Source organism: Mercenaria mercenaria, chromosome 4 (assembly GCF_021730395.1).
Source record: "Mercenaria mercenaria strain notata chromosome 4, MADL_Memer_1, whole genome shotgun sequence".
In the NCBI taxonomy this organism is placed as follows: Eukaryota; Metazoa; Mollusca; class Bivalvia; order Venerida; family Veneridae; genus Mercenaria; species Mercenaria mercenaria.
In genome coordinates, this window is record NC_069364.1 from 55,771,758 (window position 1) to 55,798,043 (window position 26,286).

The 26,286-nt window shown below is 36.3% G+C and overlaps 1 protein-coding gene across 3 annotated transcripts in view; it reads right to left on the minus strand.

The window, feature by feature from the left end:
• LOC123524931 (MORC family CW-type zinc finger protein 3-like) overlaps nt 1-26,286 on the minus strand; it is a 138,675-nt gene that overhangs the window by 28,141 nt on the left and 84,248 nt on the right. For all 3 annotated transcript variants that reach the window (XR_008370614.1, XM_053541367.1, XM_053541368.1), the window contains exons 11-17: nt 14,837-14,965; nt 9,607-9,696; nt 9,002-9,035; nt 7,723-7,944; nt 5,768-5,876; nt 4,001-4,162; nt 1,530-1,633 (exon numbers count right to left, since the gene is read on the minus strand). Coding sequence is in view for 2 of the 3 variants with exons in the window: in XM_053541367.1 (XP_053397342.1) it covers nt 1,530-1,633; nt 4,001-4,162; nt 5,768-5,876; nt 7,723-7,944; nt 9,002-9,035; nt 9,607-9,696; nt 14,837-14,965 (850 nt within the window). In the remaining variant the exon portion in view is untranslated. The remainder of the gene's footprint in view (nt 1-1,529; nt 1,634-4,000; nt 4,163-5,767; nt 5,877-7,722; nt 7,945-9,001; nt 9,036-9,606; nt 9,697-14,836; nt 14,966-26,286) is intronic.

Sequence of the window (26,286 nt, forward strand, 5' to 3'; positions counted from 1 at the left end):
ACAACATCTGATCATGCGCGCGCGCGCGTGTGTGTGTGCATGTGTGTGTGCGCATGTGTGTGTATATTTAACGTCTTTTTCAACAATTTTTCAGTCATACGAACAATGATGTCTACTTGCAGCAGTGAGCAATATTCCCAGCTTTAATTTGCTGTCTCACTGAAATATCATGCCGCAGACTACTAGACAATGCATCATACAAATATCAAAAGCCTAGATCATATGGTTTCTGACAAGATTTTTAAAGCTTTTTCCTATTTAAGTCTATATAAAACATGGGACCCCCAGGGCAAGGCCTCTTTTCACTCAAGGGGTACAATTTGAACAATTTTGGTTGAGGACCATAAGGCAATGCTACAAACCAAATATCAAAGGTCTAAGTGTTGTGGTTTCAGACAAGAAGGTTTTTAAACTTTTTTTCCTATTTAAGTCTATGTAAAACTTGTAAGCCCCGGGGAATGGCCATATTTGACCCTAGGGGGGGATAATTTGAACAATCTTGGTAGAGGACCATTAGATGATGCTACATACCACATATCAAAGCCCTAGGCCATGTGGTTTTGTACAAGAAGATCTTCAAAGTTTTCCCTATACAAGTCTATCTAAACCATGTGACCCCCGGGGTGGGGCCATATTTGACCCTAGGGAAATAATTTGAACAATTTTGGTAGAGGACCATTAGATGATGCTACACACCAGATATCAAAGCCCTAGGCCCTATGGTTTTGGACAAGAAGATTTTTAAAGTTTTTCCTTTCGGTTGCCATGGCAACCAGAATTCTGCATGGAATTCAATTCTTTGAACAATTTTGAAAGGGGGCCACCCAAGAATCATTCTTGTGAAGTTTGGTGTAATTCTGCCCAGTGGTTTTCAAGAAGAAGATTTTTTTATGAAATGTTGACGGATGGACGACGCACACCGCACGACGGACGCCGGACATTGAGCGGTCACAAAAGCTCACCATGAGCGTTTGGCTCAGGTGAGCTAAAAACAATAAATTTCCATCTCATGTAGTTATTTTAAATTTAGCATATACAGGTAATACAATGCCGTACAATCTCATGTATGGGGCAACCTCATTGGTCAGTTGTTTCTCCACTACCCAATCAAGTCCACATTCAAAAAGCAAGCATTCAATGAAGCATGTACTGATACACTTTTACCTGTAACATGCCTGGGGCTAATTTCCACTACCGGACATGGTTTTATGGTTCTTTAGTCTGTGTATTGCTGTCAAATCAAGCAAATTGCGCTCTTGTATAAATTTGTTAATTGAGGGGCCCATAGTAATAAAAATCGTAACTAGTTGTTCTTAATGTTACTCAATTCAATTCTTAACTGAGATGATTTAACCCATCAGACTGCAATCGATGTTTATAGGAAGCTCAAACGTAACTAAACCAAGTAATAGCTGACTTAGTTTATGACAGCAGGCGCACAGTATGCCCTCTTTCTTGTTAATTATATATTTTTTCTATTTATGTAAGATTTAGTAGAGACAACATATTAAGAAAATAAATTCACTTACTGCACAGTTAGGATCACACTGCAGGGCTTTCTCATATGCCCAGACTGCCTCTTTATTATTTTTCATACGGTATGAGATATTTCCACGGTGTAAATACCCCTTTACTGAAATTTAAAGTAATGAACACTGGCAAAATTGACTTTAAAACATGCATTATTGAAGGTGACAATGGATTACTTTTATAAATTGTTCATCCCTCACATTTTTTTTTCTGATTTCAGCACAATTAAGTGACCTAAAAGGAAAATAAGTGCTATGCTCTTAAAATATTTAACGGCTTATATAGCAACTCTTCCTAAAACTTTACCTATATATTTTGAATTTAAAACAAGACATATCAAGGGTCTTTGTGCATGTTTGACTACATATTGCAATGATCATTAGGATATTACATCCCTGCCCGTCAGGGGTTTCCCTGCAAGAGGGACAGCCTGAAAGAAGAAACCAACCCTTAGCAAGGTCTATTTACTGTACTGTCTTGAGAATTGGAAAAACCGCTGTTACTCACAGGCAGACATGTAAGATCATTTTGCATGCCTGTCACTATATAAGAGGATCATTGAACCTAAATCGATCACCTGTGTACAAGGCTTCAAGTGTGTCTGTAAAAATACAGAGTTAGTTTCATCTATGTTAGCCAATATTATATACATGTCACACACATTTTTGAACCTAGGGCAATTATTTGAATAATTACGACAGAAATTACAAATCTGATATCACCACAAAATATCAAGGCTCTAGCTATTACTAATTCAGAGAAATATATAGAATCCAATAGAAAATACATGTCAGACACAGGGGCATGGCATGCATTATTTTTTACCTAAGAGTAATAATTTTGACTATAGAAAAAGATTTTTAAAGTCTGATGGCTAAAAACCTTCTTTTAACCAGAAAGACGCTTATGTTCAATGAACCAGAACCATTTGAACAATTCTGAAATAGGGCAAACCAGAGTGAGAGATCAGAGATTATTTGTGTAAAGTTTCATCTAATTCCATTCAGTGGTTTTGGAGGAGATACTGTTTAAAGAAATTGTTGATAAAAAGTGACCACGCCCTCTGGCAGCCATGTTATCGGATGAATAAAAAAAATTTGAGCACTATTTATAGAAGGTCAAACAAGAACCATTTTTGTAAAGTTTTTTTAAAATTGGACTGGCAGTTTCACACAAGATCTTTAATGTTTCCACTATATACATATAGGGAAAAGTGACCACCCCCACTGTCGGCCATGTTTTTAACGAATCAGTATAATTTGAACAATCTTTGTAGAGGGTCACGCAAGGACCATTTCTGTAAAATTACTCTACAATTGGGCCAACAGTTTAACACAAGAAGATTTTTAAAGTTTTCACTATATACATATAGGGAAAAGTGACCACACCCTCTAGCGGCAATGTTTTTTGACGAATCAAAATAATTTGGACAATCTTGATAGAGATCCACACAAGGACCATTTGTGTAAAATTATTTTAAATTGGGCTGGCAGTTTCACACAAAAAGATTTTTAATGTTTCCACTATATACATATAGGAAAAAGTGACCACAACCACTGTCGACCAATACGAATTAATTTTAACACAGTAGATTTTTTTAATTTCCACTATATACATTGGGAAAAGTAACCAAGCCCCCTGGCGGCCATGTTTTTTTTTTTGTTTTTTTTTTGTTTTTTTTGACGAATCTGTATAATTTGAACAATCTTTGTAGAGGGTGATATAAGAACAATTTGTGTAAAATTATTTCAAAATCTCGGACAGTCAATTTAGGAGATGTCATTATATTTTTAGCTCTGGTGGTCCCTTGACCGTTTGAACAAATTTGGTAGAGGACTACCCTAGTAACATCCAAGCCAAGTTTCGTCAAAATCCATACAGTGGTTTTGGAGGAGATATCGTTTAAACATAATTGTTGACAAAGGATGACTTGACGCACACACCAACAACAGACACAGCTTGATCACAATACCTCCCAGGAGCACTTTGTGCTCAGGTAAGCTAAAAACAAATTACGACGACAAAATAAATTTGGGTATTTCCCAGAACTATGTATATTGATAATGACATCATGATGTGGTTAGTACTATTATAAGTGATATCACAAATATACATCTTATTCTTAAAAATATATTTATCCCTGGCACATGATCTGACCATTGCTTACTTCAAAGCCAAGAATTGTTTTTGTTTAACATTGCACAGACACAGGTTTAGGTCATATAGCGACTTCCATCTTTAATGTGCAGGAAAATTCCAGGAGGCCCTCTGCTTTATTTCATCATGAGCGAGCACCTAGGTAGGAACATCGACCTTCTATAAGTCACCTAAGTGGCTTCCTCACATGGAGAATTCAACCAACAGAGAGAGGCTCAAACTTACTTCAGTGCAGGGCAAGTGATTCTAACCACTCAGCCAAGGAGGCCCCTGCTAGGCAAAAATTATGATACTACTGTGAAAGTACACTTACTAAATTTGGGATCTATATGCAAACTGTCATCACAGGCTGCCAATGCTCTGCTGAACTCATGCAGTTTTGTATAACAAGCAGCTTTATGGCTGTGAAGATTGGCATCTTTCGGATTCCTTTTGATTGCCTCATTGTAATGTTTCAATGCTTCACTGTATTTCCCTGATGACAAAAAACACACAAAATTCTTCAGATAAAAGCGGCACTGTTCCTTTGCAGCCTTTAGCTTCTTCATACTTCAAAGTGTCTTGGCACTTTCAGCATTTTAAAAGATTATATTTCACCTTTTAAAACTGCTTTAAAATTACGAACTATACTGCATTAAGGTTTTTATCAATATCAAGAGATTTTTTACTTCTGTGTTTCTCCATGAGTAAACGAGGAAATTAAAATGTTTCACCTCACACTTCAAAGATTTCCTTAAAACCTCAATAATTAGTGATGTGGTGTTAGAGAAACTAATATCCATATAAGACAGGAATAAAGTATGTAAAGCCTTTAAGGGCAGGATTTGATTTCCTCAATCTAATTTTTTGCATATTATATATGAAAAATCTTGGCTTAAATTCATCAACGTCGAAAGTCTAAGATTTAGACTTTTCAGACTTGAAACACTCATGAATATGGGCCCTGTTACTCCAAAATGTTTACTTAACTATTTCTATATGGCAGACCTTTCTGCAGTAAAACAAACAAGGCAGCCTGAAAGACAGCTAAATCCCCTGCCACTGGTATGGATAGTGAAAGGGTAAACATTTGACCTTGAGCTGTGACTTTGACCTTGAACTGACATGGCTGACCCATGAATTCTGCACATCGTCTAGATAAGGTGATCATTTGACCCAAGTTTCATGAAAATCCTAAAAGGGGTTTAGGAGATACAGAGCTCAAACCTTTGACCTTGAGTTGTGACCTTGACCTTGAGTTGACATGGCTGACTCATGAGTTCTTGATGAAGTGATCATTTGACCCAAGTTTAATATAAATCCTTCAAGGGGTTTAGGAGATACAGAATGGACACAAAATGGAAGACTCAAACCTTTGACTCTAAGTTGTGACCTTGAACTTGAGCCAGCATGGCTGACTCATCAATTCTGCACGTGATCATTTGACCCAAGTCAGATGAAAATACTTCAAGGGGTTTAGGAGATACAGAGCGGACACAAAATGGAAGGCTCAAACCTTTGACCTTGAGTTGTGACCTTGACCTTAAGCCAACATGGCTGACTCATAAGTTCTGCACATCATCTTGATGAGGTGATCATTTAATCCAAGTTTCATAATTATCCTTCAAAAGGTTTAAGAGATAGAGCGGACACGAAATGGTAGGCTCAAACCTTTGACCTTGAGTTGTGACCTTGACCTTGAGCTGACACATGGGTTCTGCACATCGTCTTGATGAGGTGATCATTTGATTCAAATTTCATGATTATCCTTCAAGGGGTTTAAGAGATACAGAGCGGACACGAAATGGAAGGCTCAAACATTTGACCTTGAGTTGTGACCTTGACCTTGAACTGACATGGCTGACTCATGGGTTCTGCATATCGTCTTGATGTGATTATTTGACCCAAGTTTCATGAAAATCCTTCAAGGGGTTTAGAAGATATAGAGCGGACACAAAATGTTACGGAAGGACAGGCGGAGCCCATTCCTATAACCCCCCACCACTTGTGGCGGGGGATTAACAAAATATTTTTATAGGAGAAATCTACAATTTTTTCTTGCAGGTTTTCCTCCTTGTATTTCTAATTCCACTTCAGTTACCTTGCTTAAATAATGCATTTCCCATTCGTCTCTCTTCAGCAGCAATATCTGGGTTAATGTAATCTAGTGCTTTCTTCTGTTTTTCTAAAGCTTTCCTTTGTTTTTCAACCTGAATTCATATATCATCAAGATATCTAAGTATAATACAATACTAATTCTAGGCAGAGTATGATCAGAATATCAGATGTTTTTCAATTTAATTTGGTACAACTCCTCTTTCGAAGTGGTTTAAAGGAATGATTACTGTGTAACAAGGTAAGTTCAAGAAATTAGAAGTTCCCTTCACTTAAAATTCAAATTAGTTCAAATGGTGTAGAAGTAGTGATACATGACCAACTTGTGACTCTTGATGCTATTTTTTATTTTGGCTAATAAAGCTGAAGTAAATTAGTCACGAAAAGTTTTTGATTTTACTCCCTCACTCCACAAATGGTAAATACTACCATAATGATTTATATCTTACCAACAGAATGCTTCAGTCAAATTGGTTGAAAATATCAAATAGTTCTGGGAATGAATCAGTGTGAAAAAATGTTTGTTTATAAATGAGTGGCAAATACTCCCACAATTACTTTATATAATTTTGGATCAATACCTTTAAAGGATGCTATCATTTATATTTGACAGGGTCCATGAATAGCTCTGGGGATGAAGTACTTTTCTACAACAACTTCTTTGAAGAATTAAACACAATAGATAAAGAGATATGTTGTTTGAATAATTATAAATTTTTCAATCAGAATACATATCAAGTTATTTGGTTGAAATCCATCAAGTATTTGCTGAGGTAAAGCTTTTTCAAGTTGTATGTATAACATGTTATCACTATTTTCCTTCTCTATGATGAACTATGGGTCATCCTTTGAACAATGATGGCTTTCTATCACAAGGGATGCATGCCAAATTTGTTTAAATTCTACAAAATAATTTAAGCGTGGTCTTTCTATTTTTTTTGTACAACATTCTTAGATACAAAACTTAAGTTGTATGAATGAATATTATTGTCATAGCCCTGATTAGTAAAACTTTGAATCCATATTTCTTGAGGATGTTTTTAAAGAAAATTTAGTTGCATTCTATCATGTGAAAATTCCTTTAAAAGACCTGTTGATGGATGTCACATGAAACCAATAACTTACCCTAAGTCACTATGATCATTCAAAAATATTTATAATTCTGTTTGTTTTGTTTAAGCTCAAGTATGTAAATGTTTGTTTGTTTGTTTTGGGTTTAACACTGTTTTTCAACAGTATTCCAGTCATGTAATGGCGGGCAGTTAACCTAACCAGTGTTCCTGGATTCTGTACCAGTACAAACCTGTTCTCCACAAGTAACTGCCAACTTTCCCGCATGAATTATCAGAGGTGGAAGACGAATGATTTCAGACACAATGTCTTTTATCAAATCGTCAAGGAGAACATATTCCCCGCCCCGGGATCGAACCTGCGACCCCACGATCCGTAGACCAAAACTCTCCCTACTGAGCTAAGCCGGCAGGCAAGTATGTAAATGTGACTGCTCATTCTTCTTACTCTCATGTATCTATTTATCTGTGTATATTAACAGAAATATAAGTGTTAAATAAATGCACGTAAGTTTTTACAATAGTGAATAATAAGAACTGTTGAATACTAAATATATTATTGTACACATGGGACAGAGAAAATGAAAGGTATCGTTTTGTTTGTTTTGGAATTTTAATTACCATTTTTCATATATTTTCCTATTGTTGTCATTGCTGCAACGAGGCCACCATGGAACAGATTGTATTAAGGACATTTCCTTTGCTACCTTCACTAAGTACAGATTTTTAAAATTATTATCATCATTATAATCACTATCATTATTATAGTTATTGTTGTTGCTATTGTCTTCTGACCCTGGTAAATAAATTTCATCTATTCTGCTTACCTGTTTATATCTGTTCATTTGAATATTAGATTTACTTTAAATACCTCTTTCATCAGTGTCGCCTCCTTTTTCAAGGATTCTTCTCTTATTCTTTTTCTCTCTGCTTTTAATGCTTCCTCCCTTCTCTTAGCTTCTTCTGCTACTGCCTTTAAGGCTTCTTCCTTCTCTCTTGCAGCTTTTAAGGCCTCTTCCTTCTGTTTGGCTTCCTCAGCTGCTGTTTCTTTTGCTGCATTTAGAGCTTCCTCTTTCTCCCTCGCTTTCCTTTCCTAAGTTTAGAAAAGTGTTTAACCCTTAGCCTACTAAATTTCTAAAATGGAATGGTCCATCATTCAATTTGGACAGTACCATTTATAATTCAAAGGGGTGTTAACTGAAAATTTACTGACTGAATAGCGAACAGTGCAGACCATAATTAGCCTGCATCGCTGTGCACTGGTTGCAAAGGCAGAGCAGGTTAATAAATGCATAATAGAATCAGTCAAATTTGAACTGAAGGTACTTCATTGCATTTTAGAGTGCTTTCATATTAAATATGTTTATGCAGTTGATGAAGAAATTGACGAGCCACTTGTGCATCAGCATTTCAAGCTGTATGCTCTTATCTTTGTTACAGGTTGTCTAGTTAACTTGAAAATTCCAAGAAAATTGTACCAACACTGGATTACTCTTAATCTTTGGAACACTTTTTAAGAAAACATCAGGCAATGTTCATGGTGTAATGAGAAAAATATCTAATTTTTAATTCTTTCTAGTCTTCAGACTAGCTGCACAAGAGCAATGTAGCTTGAAAAAGCTTCTTTCAAATAGACAAGAAATTGTAAAGGAAGAGCTGTTTAAAATAAAATCTTGTCCAACTTCCCGTCCAAAATTTTTGTTAAATCATATTAAACTCGGGCCAGCAGTTTCACGTAGGGAAAAGTGACCATGACCCCTGGATGCCATTTTTTTGACGAATCAGTATAATTTGAACAATCCTAGTAGAGGGTGACATATTGACCATTTGTGTAAAATTATTTCAAAAATGGATCATCGTTTTAGGAGATGTTGTTTGAAGTTTTTTTCTATTTTTACCTCTGGTAGCCCCTATGTGCAACCAAGCAGAACCTTTTGAATAACTTTGGTAGTGGACCATCCAAGAAACATCATGGCCAAGTTTCATCAAAATCCATTTAGTGGTTTTTGAGGAGATGTTGTTGAAACACAATTGTTGATGACGGATGGACAACTTGAGGAACGGACGGACAATGGACACAGCATGATCACAATAGCTCACCATGAGCACTTTGTGCTCAGGTGAGCTAAAAAACAGTAAATTCATACTACCTCTTCCAGTTTTCCCAGTCGTTTCTTCTCTGCCCTGAAGAGTAAAGTTACTTCAACTAAATATGAATTTTTATAAAGCAAAACTTTCAACAAAAATTGCTAAGTAATAAAATGGCATAATTTTACTAAAACAAGAGCTCGTAGAAATGCCCCTCCCTTGATGCATTCAGTAATTGCACAAGGAACAGAAATTATCTGGTCACTGTGTACAAATGTTCTACTGTTCTTGGTCAGTGACCTTACCTTTGATCTCAAAATAAAATGATAGACCTCCCTATTAAGTTTCGTGATCAAAGGCTCAAGAATTCTCAAGTTATAGTCTGCACACATTTCTACACACATTTTACTGTTCCAGGTCACTGTGTCCTTGACCTTTCACAACAGGATCCATGCTGTTTGCTAACAGTTTCTCTGAATGCAATAGGCTTTGAAAGTGAACAGCATGGATTCTGACTAGACTGCGTGGATGGGCAGGCTTAAAATTGTCTGGATACATGCTGGTCGCAAATGTACTATGTTGGTTTTCTCATGGTGTGGCTCAAAAAGTTTACTTATACTGTTTATCTTAACTTTATTTACAACAAATTTTTCCCATCATAACTTACTTCTTTTTCTGCACTGTTTTTATGTAAGTTGGTTTTGGTTGTACTGTCTCTTCATCTTCTCCTTCTAACTCTTCGGGTATCTCACAGCGGCTGAAATTTGTCAATATTCTTAAAGATAAACACAATAAAACATCTAATAAAATCTTTGGGATATAATGCAACAAAAACTGTCAAGAAGACAGATGATTTGGTACTATGATTCTTGTCTAGTGAAATTGAGCATATCTGATAATTAAAAATAATCATATTGAAAAAGACATGGCAGTTTGAAATTTAAGAAAATGGCTGCTCATGGAGACAGCCATTTTAGTGTGTTTATGATGTCATTTACACACTGCTGAATTCTTTATTCAGCAAATAACCTTTTAAATAGATTAATTTCATATGTTTCTTGAGTGTAAAATGTAAAACATGTTAATTTCTTTCATTATAGCTGGAAAAAAATAGAGAAATTATTTTTCAGAAGTTGGTAAATAAAGTTCAAATATGTACCCAGACCTTTATCAAATCCGCCATTTTGTTTTTTTTGTTGGCACGGAAACAAAATGTCTGCCACTTTGATCAAATATTTAAATGCTCGTAACTTTCTCATTTTTAAGCGGATTTTGGAAAATTCTTTCACTTCTTTACATGATCAAAGAAATCCTAGCAGTCAGAAAAAAACATACAAAAATATTGCTTTTCCCCTTCAACATGAAACTACAAGTCAAATGGCAGTAAAATTTGAAAGAGTAACAGGCCTTATCATATAGGAAGTGGATGAAGATGTGGAACAACCATTTTACCTTTAAACAAAATCCATCAAGTAATAAAACAATAAAGGAAAAGCGTACTAAAATCTAACCAAAGTGCAATGAGGATGCTACCACAAGTAGGATATCTCTACATATACTGAAAAGTCAAGCTAAAAGTGCTCATTTTTCATAAGCAGACATTTTAAATACTTAAATGAAAGCCTCTGAAACTGAAGTAACTTCTTATCTTGAATTTTCTTTTCAAATTTTAAAATTACTAACATTATTCTTAGAAGCTGCAAATGTTGGTAAGTAATGACATAGATACATATTCAGGGGTCCAGTTAGGTCAAATTTCACTTCTCCCTCAATCTGATTAAGGGAGAAGTGGGGAGACTTTAGAGAGAAGTGTGATGACAATGCTGTTAAGTGATTTGAAAGGTGGCTGTAATTTTCTTGTTTCTAGATAAAAAACATTGACGTGACTATTCATTTTCTTAGTTAAATCATTTCCTATACAGTGATTATTGTTTCATTACAAAATTCTGAAAAAAGTCATTTTCAAAGTTCAAGTCGATGCTGTAAATCTAACCAGCCGATTTTGGTTATACCTTGTATGAATTCTTTATTATTAAGGTAGTTCTGCACATCTGAAAAACCTGAAGTGATGGCGTAAACCGGCAGTGATGGCGTAACATCGTTTATCCAGAAAACGTAGACTAAAGCCTGGATTCGGCAAAAGGAAATGAAAATCAATTTATGTATGAATTCAAACCTGTGGGTACTCTTACATAAGCAAGCCTCTGTGGCGTACATGCTGCATATTTGCTGTGTATATGCCGCGAACACAGTAGTACGCCAGAGGAGTACATTTTCCATACACCGCATGCCGCGTACATGCCGCATACTATTTCAAAGAGTACACAGCATGTACGCAGGAGGTCACTAGTACACTTCAACTACGCAGCACAGACTCGGAAAATTTAAGGAGTACACTGCATGTACGCAGGAGGGACTTGTACAAGAAAATAGTACACAGTGAGTGCATGTACACCGCAGATACTTTGAAATTTGTGCAGTACACTTCATATATGCGGGAAGGACTTGTACAATATCTTTTGGCATTTATACTTAGTTTTTTTTTTATAAGTTAAAGTCTGAAGTACACTTCATATACGCAGGAGGGACTTGTTCATTTTCTTTTGGTGTTTATACTTAGAATTTTTTTAGGTAAAAGTCTGAAGTACACTTCATGCAGGAAGGATTTGTACATTTTTTTTTTGGAACCAAGAACTTGATTTCCGAGTAACTTTTATCTTAATAGCGTAGAATAGTTCAGATTCTGAACAATGAAAATTTGCCAAACTGTTTGCAATGTTCATTTGTGAAGCTTACATCTAAGTGATTTCTGAGCTGCACCTTGCATGCAATGTAAAGTAACACCTGTATATGCAATTATAATGAAAAATTGAGCAGTGAGCTGTGTCTTACCCATGCTCCTCAGTATTTATCGCAGATTTGCCATATGCTTTAAGTGCACTTGTTACTCTTAATGTCCAAAGTCGAATTATGGTGCATTTTAGGTCACTATTTAAAACTGTTAATTTTAAACTAAATATGGTATTTTTGAGCATTATGAATTTTGTTTGATTTAGAAAAGGCTGCACATGCACAGTAAAACCTGTTCACAGCAGTTTCGCCACAAGAGTACATAGCATGTACGCCACAGGAGCATACAGTATGTATGCAGCAGGAGTACACAGCATGTACGCCGCAGGGGTAGTACAAGGCAGGCTCATTTGCATGTGAAAAGTGTATGTGCCGCGTACATGCTACATATTATTTCTCCGGTGTACTTCCCGCGTACTAGATTTTCTTCTGTAAGGGTAAATTTATTACAATGACACTGTTGCTATATTTCTAAAGTCAAAATATGATATTAAAACATATGTCACGTTAAAAAATCAACATAATGTCTTAAAATTAACGTGAAATGTCCGGTTCCCTTTAATCATAGTCAAATATTTCAAAAATAAACACATGGGTCTACACATTTTATTTCATAAGATTATAGGCCATAGTTTATTTACAACTGAGAGAAGTTTCATCAAAATCTACTGTGTAGAAAAAAAATCTATTCGCAAAAATTTTATGAAATTTATGATTTTCCTCTAGACTCCCATTATGAAATATTGCACGAGGTCCAAATTTTTCAAACCAGTCTAGCACATGACCCTATCTTTTTTTATTTGCTGAATTTTCTGTGTATATTCTGAAGTTTTGAAAAATAAAGACTTTAATCAAATTCTAGATTGTAGAAATTTTTTCGATATTAACATGCAAAACTACCTTAACACGGAGTCACCACCTTGGTGAACAGTACCTCGCTTGAATAAAACTGAAAAGTAAACTGTGTAAACTAGAAATACATATATTCAAATCAATTCATCAATGGAAGTCAATTTAACATAGTTAATACATAACAAGTCGTTCTTCTAACTGCGGCACTACTTGGCTGAACACAATTGACTCTGGTGTATCAGATAATTTGATTCGCTTTCACACTTCTCGAAAAAATCTCGCAGGTACCTGAGAGACGGAGTTTAAATTATGCTACTGGCATGTTTGTGTATTCAACAATCATTTTGAAACTGTGCAAATTGCCAACAGCCTGGGTAACAGTAATTAGCGAGTGCGGATATCAAAGAAAATTGGACGACTTGCATTTCTCTTTCTCTTTGAAGTTAGATTTGAGCGAAGTTTGAAGTTCAAAGAGCCTATTTCGCTCAAGTCGCCCATTCGCTAGAGCCCTTATATTCTTAAAACAAGAGGGCCATGAAGGCCCTGTATCACTCACCTGACCTATTGACCTAAAGATCATTAAGATTAACATTTTGACCAAGTTTCATTAAGATATGGTCATAAATGTGGCCTCTAAAGTGTTAACTAGCCATTCCTTTAATTTGACCCCGTGACCTAGTTTCTGACCCGACATGACCCAGATTCGAACTTGACCTAAAGATCATCAAGTTTAACATTCTGACTAAGTTTCATGAAGATACAGTCATAAATGTGGCCTCTAGAGTGTTAAGGTTTTCCTTTGATATGACCTAGTGACCTAGTTTTTGTCCCCACCTGACCCAGATTTAAACTTGACCTAAAAATCATCAAGATTAACATTCTGACCAAGTTTCATTAAGATATGGTCATAAATGTGGCCTCTAAAGTGTTAACTAGCTTTTCCTTTGATTTGACCTGGTGACCTAGTTTTTAACCCGACATGACCCATATTCGAACTTGTCCTATAGATCATCAGGTTTAACATTCTGACCAAGTTTCATGAAGATATAGTCATAAATATGGCCTCTAGAGTGTTAACAAGCTTTTCCTTTGATTTGACCTAGTGACCTAGTTTTTGACCCCACCTGACCCAGATTTTAACTTGACATAAAGATAATCAAGATTAACATTCTGACCAAGTTTCCTTAAGATATGGTCAGAAATGTGGCCTCTACAGTGTAAACTTGCTTTCCCTTTGATTTGACCTGGTGACCTAGTTTTTGATCCTACATAACCCAGATTAAAACTGGATCTTAAGATCATCAATATTAACATTCTGACCAATTTTTATGACGATACAGTCATAAATGCGGCCTCTACAGTGTTAACAAGCTTTTCTTTTGATCTGACCTAGTGACCTAGTTTTTGACCCAAGATGACCCAATATCAAACTCATCCAAGACTTTGTTGAGGATAACACTCTGATCAAGTTTCATTAAGATTGGGCAAAAATTGTGACCTGTAGAGTGTTAACAAGCTTTTTCTTTGATTTGACCTGGTGACCTAGTTTTTGACCCCAGAAGACCCAATATCGAACTCGTCCAAGATTTTATTAAGGGTAACATTCTGACAAAGTTTCATTAAGATTGGGCCTAAAATGTGACCTCTAGAGTGTTAACAAGCTTTTCCTTTGATTTGACCTGGTGACCTAGTTTTTGACCCAAGATGACCCAATATCGAACGCGTACAAGATTTTATTGAGGGTAACATTCTGACCAAGTTTCATTAAGATTGGGCCAAAATTGTGACCTCCAGAGTGTTAACAAGCTTTTCCTTTGATTTGACCTGGTGACCTAGTTTTTGACCCCAGATGACCCAATATCGAATTCGTCCAAGAATTTATTGAGGGCAACATTCTGACCAAGTTTCATTAAGATTGGGCCAAAACTGTGACCTCTAGAGTGTTAACAGTCAAATTGTTGACGACGGACGGACGGACGGATGACGACGGACACAGGGCGATCACTAAAGCTCACCTTTGAGCACTTCGTGCTCAGGTGAATGTACATGTATAATTAACATAGATACCATAAAGTTTTAAAACAAGTTTGTTATCATAAGTCAAAAAGGCAGATGAATTGCACCTCAATAAGAGAATATTATGTGTGATGATTTCATGATAATATTCAGTTCTTAACTTTTTGTAGCAAACTTACTTGAAGAGTGGATCTGGGTTATTTTTGCAGTACCATTTCTCTGGAAGTTTTTTCATATCAAAGTCACCTGGCAGTCGTCTAAAACTCATACAGTTATCACATTGAACCCAATTCCATGATTCCTCAAGTCTGTAACATGAAAATTACACATGGAAGCTTGTTACACCATAGACATTCTTACACACATAAACATTAACTGTTACAAACAGAAATTGTTACACACAACGTCTCTTATTGCAACATTCATTTACAACTTTTCTCTGTCATAGTCTGTAGGACCTTCATAATATTTAAATAACTCTTTTATCTTTTTATGTTGTAATATTTATTTATTTATTTGGGTTTTACGGCGCACCAACACAGTATAGGTTATATGGCGCCAAACAGGACTACAAATTTTAGTTCCACATCTCATTTACATCGAAATAAAAACATGAGGTATGGAATCAAAATTTGCATACCTGCTGGAATCACAGAGTTACAGCAAAACCAAGTATTAAGACCCTATTAGTCGCCTCTTACAATTATGCAAGGGTAAGGCAGTGGTTCCAATTTAGACTTCATACATAGATCGTCCCAGAACCACATGGGGCTTTTCTGTTGTAAGGTTATTTACTTCTGTTGTAAGGTTATTTACTTCTGTTGTTGTAAGGTTATTTATTTCTGTTGTAAGGTTATTTACTTCTGTTGTTGTAAGGTTATTTACTTCTGTTGTAAGGTTATTTACTTCTGTTGTTGTAAGGTTATTTACTTCTGTTGTAAGGTTATTTACTTCTGTTGTTGTAAGGTTATTTATTTCTGTTGTTGTAAGGTTATTTACTTCTGTTGTTGTAAGGTTATTTACTTCTGTTGTTGTAAGGTTATTTACTTCTGTTGTAACTTCTGTTGTTGTAAGGTTATTTACTTCTGTTGTTGTAAGGTTATTTACTTCTGTTGTAAGGTTATTTATTTCTGTTGTAAGGTTATTTACTTCTGTTGTTGTAAGGTTATTTACTTCTGTTGTAAGGTTATTTACTTCTGTTGTTGTAAGGTTATTTACTTCTGTTGTAAGGTTATTTACTTCTGTTGTTGTAAGGTTATTTACTTCTGTTGTAAGGTTATTTACTTCTGTTGTTGTAAGGTTATTTATTTCTGTTGTAAGGTTATTTACTTCTGTTGTTGTAAGGTTATTTACTTCTGTTGTTGTAAGGTTATTTACTTCTGTTGTAAGGTTATTTATTTCTGTTGTAAGGTTATTTACTTCTGTTGTTGTAAGGTTATTTACTTCTGTTGTAAGGTTATTTACTTCTGTTGTTGTAAGGTTATTTACTTCTGTTGTAAGGTTATTTACTTCTGTTGTTGTAAGGTTATTTACTTCTGTTAATGTAAGGTTATTTACTTCTGTTGTTGTAAGGTTATTTACTTCTGTTGTAAGGTTATTTATTTCTGTTGTAAGGTTATATACTTTTAACAAAAGTTCAAGAACCTCTTTGTACGACACAGAACCAAGTTTTGGAACCTTCATGTAAACCATCTCACTAATGTCACTATCATATTCATCATCCTAAATTTATCTCACACTTGCATCTGTCAGCAAGATTTTTCCCCATTTATTGTCTCATTTCCATCATGAGTATCATCAAGGTCCATGGCAAAGTCAGCTACAAGTATAGTCTAAGGTTCATTGTCATCATCAACATTAAAGATCATCACCATGTTAGTCATCACCAAAGCTAAAGATTATCACCATATTAAATTCATCATTTTGCAAGCATCTAAATTTATTCCTAACACTTACTTTCTGTCAACTGAGATTGTGTTTTCTACATAATTATTTGTGTATTTCATCACTGGCAAGACTTAAGCAAATTATGACATGCAAATGCAAAGTCTTACTTTGTAAATGTATTAAGTGTCTTTCACTATCTTTTCAGTTGAGTTGTTCCATATTCCAAGATCATATTACATTTGCATTTTAAGGCCACACCAAATTGTAAAGTTGTTCATCGGATTTTTTTCTGAAACAAGAGGGTCATGAAGGCCCTATATCGCTCACCTGACCTACCTAAAGATCATCAAGATTAACATTCTGACCAAGTTTCATAAAGATATGGTCATAAACATGATCTCTAAAGTGTTAACAAGCTTTTCCTTTCATTTGACCCAGTGACCTAGTTTCTGACCCCACCTGACCCAGATTTAAACTTGACCTATAGATCATCAAGATCAACATTCTGATCAAGTTTCATTAAGATATGGTCATAAATGTAGCCTCTACAGTGTCAACTACCGGTAGCTTTTCCTTTGATTTGACCTGGTGACCTAGTTTTTGATCCTACATGACCCAGATTTAAACTCGACCTTGAGACCATCAAGATTAACATTCTGACCAAGATTAATGAAGATACAGTCATAAATGTGGCCTCTACAGTGTTAACAAGCTTTTCCTTTTATTTGACCTGGTGACCTAGTTTTTAACCCCAGATAGTCCAATATCAAACTCGTCCAAGATTTTATTAAGGGTAACATTCTGACCAAGTTTCATTAAGATTGGGCCAAAATTGTGACCTCTAGAGTGTTAACAAGTCTTTCTGACCCTAAATAACCCAATATCAAACTCATCCAAGATTTTATTGAGGGTAACATTCTCACCAAGTTTCATTAAGATTGGGCCCAAATTGTGACCTCTAGAGTGTTAACAAGCCTTTCCATTGATTTGACCTGGTGACCTAGTTTTTGACCCCAGATGACCAAATACCAAACTCGTCCAAGATTTTATTGAGAGTAATATTCTGACCCAAGTTTCATTAAGATTGGGCCAAAATTGTGACCTTTAGAGTGTTAACAAGCTTTTCCTTTGATTTGACCTGATGACCTAGTTTTTGACCCCAGATAACCCAATATCAAATGCATCCAAGATTTTATTGAGGGTAACATTCTGACCAAGTTTCATTAAGATTGGGCCAAAATTGTGACCTCTCGAGTGTTAACAAGCCTTTCCTTTGATTTGACCTGGTGACCTGGTTTTTGACCCAGATGACCCGATATCAAACTTGTCCAAGATTTTATTAAGGGTAACATTTTGACCAAGTTTCATTAAGATTGGGCCAAAACTGTGACCTCTTCAGAGTTAACTGTCAAATTGCTGACGACTGACGGACGGATGACGGACACAGGGTGATCACAAAAGCTCACCTTTGAGCACTTGTGCTCAGGTGAGCTAAAAATTGAGGCACTGAGCAAAATATTAATGTAAATATTTTTTTTTCTTTTTGAGAAAATCAGGAGCAAGCGAAGAGCAAAGAAATATATTTGTCTTGATTTGGCGCTTGACTGACTAATAAACACCTTAAAATAGAATGTACAGCCCTTTTACATTAAAATAATTCACCTGGGATTGAGAAAATTTGACCTGCAGATGCACAACAAAGCAAACTGAAAAGGTAATAACATTTGCATTACAGCACAGTGTAATCAAATAATGTATGCTTTCGAAAATGCTGTTAGAAAATATGTAAAATACAACAATGCATAACCTTAAACTGACATAGATAATATCTATGGCACTCGGACATACACACCGAAAAAAGTATTATGTGACTTGAATATTTACTGCTATGAAAATGTAGCATTTTAGCTCGACTTTTCAAAGTTTTTGATTAAATATCTCTGTTACTATTAAAGCTTATGACATGAAAGTTAATATTGTTATTTATTATCAGTCTACACCAGGAAAAACAATCCTCGTAACTCTGAATTTTGACAGAGTTGTGCCTTTTTTTACCTGAGAATAGTTTTGTTTAACTTTCATATAACGTCCAGTAGCTCTGTTTCTTTCAAAGCTTTTGACTATTATGCCCCTTTTACTGGCAAAACTCTAATTCAGAGTCAAGCACTTAGAAAAGTTGAGTGTGCTGTCCTACTTGTTCTAACTTTAAACTTCTTAACAGATTTATCATTAAATTTGTTGAATCAAAGTCTCAATTAAAGTCTAAAATGGATATAAACGTGGATTAACATTATTCTACTCAAAGATTGGAAAATTTGAACAAGAGCTGTCCGTAAGACAGCACAAAAGAAAGATACTCCAAGGGGCATAATTCTGTCAAGAACACAAATTAGAGTGACTGGGATTGTTACCACATTTTGAGTTTCAAGTCATTATCTTATATAGTACCAAAGTTATGTCCAGAAAACAAAGTTTGTTAAACGATTTAAGTATGAAAGGGGCATAATTTGGTCAAAAATACAAATCAGAGTTATGTGGATTGTTACCACAAATGCAGATGATGATGATAAAGATACATTTTAAGTTTCAAGTCTTTATCTTATATTGCATTAAATTTATATCCAGAAGGCAAAGATTGCAAAAAAAAACTTTAAGTACAAAAGGGGCATAATTCTGTCAAAAATACAATAAGAGTTACGGGGTTTGTAACCACACATGCAGATGATGGTTATAAAGAAATAATTTTAATTTCAAGTCATTATCTTTTAAAGTACCAAAGATATGTCTATAAATGAAGCATTCAAAAAAAATTTAACATGAAAATAATTCCAAGTATAACAACATTGTGACCTTGACCATCGGTATTATGGGCCCAGCCCCTGCACATGCTTTGTTTGTATGCTGGACTATGTTTATGTGAACTTACAGTAAGATATAAGCAATAGTAACAAAGATATAACAGAAAAAGAAGCTGCATTCAATAAAACGCTTGATGCCCCCAGTGGCATCCTTGTCGATAAGGCCTAAGTCCAAAACGAGATCAAGGTCAAACTGAGGTAAGGTGATGTTTGAAGATGACGAATGGTCACAGTTTACATCTGTATTAGTATCAATTCATTCTTGTAAGGGTATTGATGCTAGATGAAACGGTCCCATTTAGTTAACCGAGAGATGGCCCATATAAAGCAACCTAAGTCCAAAATGAGGTCAAGGTCAAACTGAGGTCAGGTGATGTCTAAAGATCAGGAATGGTCACAGGTTACATCTGCATTAGTATCAAGTCATTCTAGTAAGGGGTATTGATGCTAGACGAAACGGTCCCATCTGGTTAACCTCGTACGAACGGACGGACGAATGAACGAACAACAGATGGATGGACAATCACTATATGCCTCCCGCATCTGTAGATGCTGGGGGCATAAAAACAAAGGTTGCCGAAAAACTTTCACCTTAAAAATAACCCAAGTGTAACATCTTGGTGACCTTGACCTTGGGTATAATAGGCTCAGCCCCTAAACATACTTTGTTTGTATACTGGACAATCTTTATGTGAAGTTACAGTAAGATATAAGCAACAGACAGAAAAACAAAGGTTGCCGAAAAACTAACTAAGAAAGGTCACGCCGATGCCGGGGCAAGTAGAATATCCCCTCTAATCTCTGAATAGTTGAGCTAAACTGGTGAACACAACTCATTATGTAAATTCCTTACCCAACCTACTTTCGTATACAAATGCTGATCATTTGGACAGGAAAAACAGAAAAGTTGCATGCATCAATACCTATTTGTCCTTATCAAAATAATGTGTTTTTCATCCGATTTTCAATGAAATAAATTCAATTTTTTTAGCAATACAATTTGGTAAACAATTGAAGAAAATGGCGTAACTGCATCAAGGAGAAATAACTTAAGGAAGTGGCTAGGGGTCCGGTCCTCATAGGGCTAAAGATCCGGTTACCAGACCCCTAGCCACTTCCTAACTTTAATGCAACTAACTATAAACATTACAATATATTATAGACAATGTGTACGTAGTATGTATTTATTGTGATTAAAGTCCATTTAAGAACTAGAACTGTCACAGGAGTGACTCATATCCCCACCATACGGTCTTGTCACAGAAGAATGGCAACCATAAGAAATCTTAAAAATACTTAGAATAATATAAAAATGTCAAAAAAGCTTAATACTTAAAAAGAAGTTTACTCGTCTTTGCAGTACTTCATCCTGGGCTTCCACATATAAGTAATACTAAGTATAATTATGTGCCCTGGATAAGGTAAATATAAAAAATCTCTAATATTAGAGATACACTAAAAGTGAATGCAAAAAAGTGTCTTACCGACCCATGTTACCACAGAAAAATGTGTGTGTGTGTGTGTTCGGGTTTAACGTCTTTTTCAACAATTTTTCAGTCATATAAACGACGGTGTCTACTTGTAGCAGTAAGCATAATGCCCAACTTTATAGTGCTGCCTCACTGGAATATCACGCTGTAGACACGTGACATGATACCCACGCAGTCACATTATACTGACAAATGCTGACCAGTCCTAGCACTACCCTCTTAATGCTGAGCGCCAAGCGAGGAAGCTACTAGTACCATTTTTTACGTCTTTGGTATGACGCGGCCGGGGATCGAACCCACGACCTCCCGCACTCGAAGCGGAAGCTCTACCACTAGGCTACCGAGGTGGTTACAGAAAAATGTATTTACTTTTGACATAGGACTTATAATAAAAAAGTTAGAAAAAATACCGAAAAAAAAAACATTGAAAATCTAAAAATAGGATTTCTAAAAATAGACTAATTCCTGGAATTTAAGGGGAAGAAACTCAGTACAAAAGTTAAATAAGGTTACTTCCCTTTGGCTCTAAGCCAATCAGAATGAGATATAGTGAAAATACATCAAAATTAACCTTAAAATCTAAGTAAAAGGGGACATAGTTCAAGAAAAAATGGTGTCAGAGTTATGCACCTTGTGTCACATAATGTGGGTGATGAGGTGGAACATCTATTTTAAGTTTGAATAAAATCCATTCAGTAGTAACTGAGATATAGTGAATATACATCAAAATTAACCTTAAATTCTAAGTAAAAAGGGGCATAATTCATGAAAAATTGGTGTCAGAGTTATGCACCTTGTGTCACATGATGTGGGTGATGAGGTGGAACATCTATTTTAAGTTTGAATCAAATCCATTTTGTAATAACTGAGATATAGTGAAAATACATCAAAATCAACCTTAAATTTAAAGTAAAAGGGGACATAATTCATAAAAAATTGATGTCAGGGTTAAACACCTTGTGTCACATGATGTGGGTGATGAGGTGGAACAACTATTTTAAATTTGAATCAAATCCATTTAGTAATAACTGAGATATAGTGAAAATACAACAAAATTAACCTGAAATTCTAAGTAAAAGGGGACATAATTCATGAAAACTTGGTGTCAGAGTTGTGCACCTTGTGTCACATGATGTGGGTGATAAGGTGGAACATCTATTTTAAGTTTGAATCAAATCCATTTAGTAACTAGAAAATGCTTTTGTAAAAAAGCGCATGTCTCCCCCAATGCAAAGTCCTATAGGCAAGAAGTCAATAGGGGTCAGGAGCGAAAGTCAAAGAGACACTGATGGTTGGCTGCAATAGGGATTATCTACTTGGCATGTCCAGTCATCCTGCTAAATTTCAACACTCTTGGCCTAGTGGTTCTCAAGTCACTGTTCAGGCTTCTGTGACCTTGACCTTTGATCAAGTGACCTCAAAATAAATGGGGGTCATCTACTCTGCATGTCCAATCATCCTATTAAGTTTCAACATTGTAGGTCAAGTGGTTCTCAAGTTATTTCCCAAAAATGATTTTACATGAACAGGTCACTGTGACCTTGACCTTTAATAGACTGACCCCAAAATCAACAGGGGTCATCTACTCTGCATGTTCAATCATCCTATGAAGTTTCAACATTCTGGGTCAAGTGGTTCTCTACCTATCGATCGGAACTGGTTATCAATGTTCAGGCCCCTGTGACCTTGACCTTTAACGGAGTGACCCCAAAAACAATAGGGGTCATTTACTCTGCATGAACAATCATCCTATGAAGTTTCAACATTCTGGGTCGAGAGGTTTTCAAGTTATTGATCGGAAATGGTTTTCCATGTTCAGGCCCCCGTGACCTTGACCTTTAACAGAATGACCCTAAAATCGTTAGGGGTCATTTAATCTGCATGACCAATCATCCTATGAAGTTTCATCATTCTGGGTCAAGTGGTTCTCAAGTTACTGACCAGAAATGGTTTTCAATGTTCAGGCCCCTGTGACCTTGACCTTTCACAGAGTGACTCCAAAATCGTTAGGGGTCATCTACTCTGCATGACCAATCATCCTATTAAGTTTCAACATTCTGTGTCAAGTGGTTCTCAAGTTACTGACTGGAAATGGTTTTCAATGGTCAGGCCCCTGTGACCTTGACCTTTAATGGAGTGACCCCAAAATCGATAGGGGTCATCTACTTTGCATGTACAATCATCCTATGAAGTTTCAACATTCTGGGTCAAGTGGTTCTCTAGTTATTGATCAGAAATGGTTTTCCATGTTCAGGCCCCTGTGACCTTGACCTTTGATGGAGTGACCCCAAAATCAATAGGGGTCATCTACTCTTTATGACCAATCATCCTATGAAGTTTCATCATTCTGGGTCAAGTGGTTCTCTAGCTATCGATCGGAAATGGTTTTCAATGTTCAGGCCCCTGTGACCTTGACCTTTGATAGAGTGACCCCAAAATCAATAGGGGTCATCTACTCTTCATGACAAATCATCCTATGAAGTTTCAACATTCTGGGTCAAGTGGTTCTCTAGTTATTGATCGGAAATGGTTTTCAATGTTCAGGCCCCCGTGACCTTGACCTTTGACGGAGTGACCCCAAAATCAATAGGGGTCATCTACTCTTCATGGCCAATCATCCTATGAAGTTTCAACATTCTGGGTCAAGTGGTTCTCTAGTTATTGATCGGAAATGGTTTTCAATGTTCAGGCCCCTGTGACCTTGACCTTTGATGGAGTGACCCCAAAATCAATAGGGGTCATCTACTCTTTATGACCAATCATCCTATGAAGTTTCATCATTCTGGGTCAAGTGGTTCTCTAGCTATCGATCGGAAATGGTTTTCAATGTTCAGGCCCCTGTGACCTTGACCTTTGATAGAGTGACCCCAAAATCAATACGGGTCATCTACTCTTCATGACAAATCATCCTATGAAGTTTCAACATTCTGGGTCAAGTGGTTCTCTAGTTATTGATCGGAAATGGTTTTCAATGTTCAGGCCCCCGTGACCTTGATCTTTGACGGAGTGACCCCAAAATCAATAGGGGTCATCTACTCTTCATGGCCAATCATCCTATGAAGTTTCAACATTCTGGGTCAAGTGGTTCTCTAGTTATTGATCGAAAATGGTTTTCAATGTTCAGGCCCCTGTGACCTTGACCTTTGACAGAGTGACCCCAAAAACAATAGGGGTCGTCTACTCCAGCAGCCCTACAACCCTATGAAGTTTGAAGGTTCTAGGTTAAATGGTTCTCCAGTTATTGCTCGGAAATGAAGTGTGACGTACGGACGGACGGACGGACGGACGGACAGGGCAAAACAATATGTCTCCTGGGGGAGACATAATAATTGAGATAATAGATTTCGCGACGCGACCCGAAATCACTTTATACACACTTTGGAGCCAACTTTGGAGCCACCTTTGGAACCACTTTTAAGTAACGTCCTATGATAAAGTCCGAGTATATCCTATTGTTTGTGTATGTGCAATCCTTTTTGGCGTGAATCGCAATTTTGTAAATTATCTTCCCTTTGCAAGGAGTTGTCCCCCTTGTCTGTCATCTTGAAAATCAGGCAATCGTCTAGGTAGGTCGGTGTCGATGTAAACATTACTCCGTATGGATTATCCTATGTAATCCATACCTCACCCACTTGTTTTTTATAGGTGAAGGGTCCAAATTCTTCGCCCCCTTATGGGGACCGGAAGTTCAAACCGGGTGTGGTTCTAGACACTAGGGTGTCATACCTGAGGATCTACCGAAGGGTTTTCTCCTGGCCCATCTCATTTCGGGTAGACCCCTTTCCCTATGTTCAAGCTGAAAACCTAACCTTTTTATTGTTGGTCCGATTTTGAAAATTCCAAAGGATTTCCATAGTAACATGTGTCGGTAAGACACTTTTTAGGGAAGGACCCCCCTTAAGAATTTGGTAATACATCAAAATTAACCTTAAATTCTAAGTAAAAGGGGACATAATTCAAGAAAAATTGGTGTCAGAGTTATGCACCTTGTGTCACATGATGTGGGTGATAAGGTGGAACATCTATTTTAAGTCTGAATCAAATCCATTCAGTAGTAACTGAGATATAGTGAAAATACATCAAAATTAACCTTAAATTCTAAGTAAAAAGGGGCATAATTAATGAACAAGAGGGCCATGAAGGCCCTGTATTGCTCACTTGACCTATTGACTTAAAGATCATCAAGATTAACATTCTGACCAAGTTTCATTAAGATATGGTCATAAATGTGGCCTCTAAAGTGTTAAATAGCTTTTCCTTCAATTTGACCTAGTGATCTAGTTTCTGACCCCACCTGACCCAGATTTCAACCTGACCTATAGATCATCAAGATCTCTATCTATGCTTATCGTTTGTGTCAAAATATTTTGAAACTGGACCATGCATGTCAAAGTTATTGCCTGGACATGAAGACCACCAAGTTCAACCAAGGACTGTTACCCTGACCCTTGATCTTGTGAAATGGTTGTTGCACATGACACATTGTCTATCATTCTTATCATTTATCTGAAATTGGACCATGCATGTCAAAGTTATGGCCCAGACAGGAACACCACCCTTTCAAGAACACACAAACACACACACACACACACACAAGCAAAAACACACATGGACAGGCGTAACACTATAAGCGTCCCACCCCATTTTATGGCAGTGGCATAAAAAGACTCATAATTCCCAATAGTTTAAACCAAGTTTTTTCTAACTTGGTTATGTAAGTATGACCAAGGTGTGACATTCACTTTACTGCCACAGCTGATGTCCAGGTAAGTAGAATAGCTCTAACTACAGGTTTTCTTTGAACAGTCAAGCTAAAAATAACCCTAGTCAAGTTAAAAGTAACTCTTGTCGAGCTATAAATAACTCTGAATAACTGTGTTTGGCACTGTGCTCACTGCTACAAGTAGACACCTCATTTATATGACTGAAAAATTGTTGAAAAAGATCACAGTATATAGACTCTCTGTACGCCCAAACGGAAGTCGCTAATAACTAGGCGTTCACTTTCGTTTTTCAAATTTTTGGAAGCTGTCGGGTAGTGAGTATTTTTATGTTTTTCTGTGGCTATTTGAAATAAATATTATTGTTGTATATATTTTTCAGTGTATGATAAATGTCTCTGCAACAAACTGCCGTTAAATAGAGACTAACACATGAAATCAAAACGTATTTTCACCCAAAACCCAGCAAGTCAAAGCAAAAGACGATGCATTCAGGCTAAAAATGCCCATTATTTAGGAACTGCGAGTGAAATACTTGTCAGAACCGCTTCTGAATGTTAAATTATAAATCCATGCAAATGAGTTTATACCTACAAATATGAATTTACAATCCTGAACAGTTTAAATATTGTTTATTCAACATGCATCTGAATTATGCACTGACCGCCTAGTC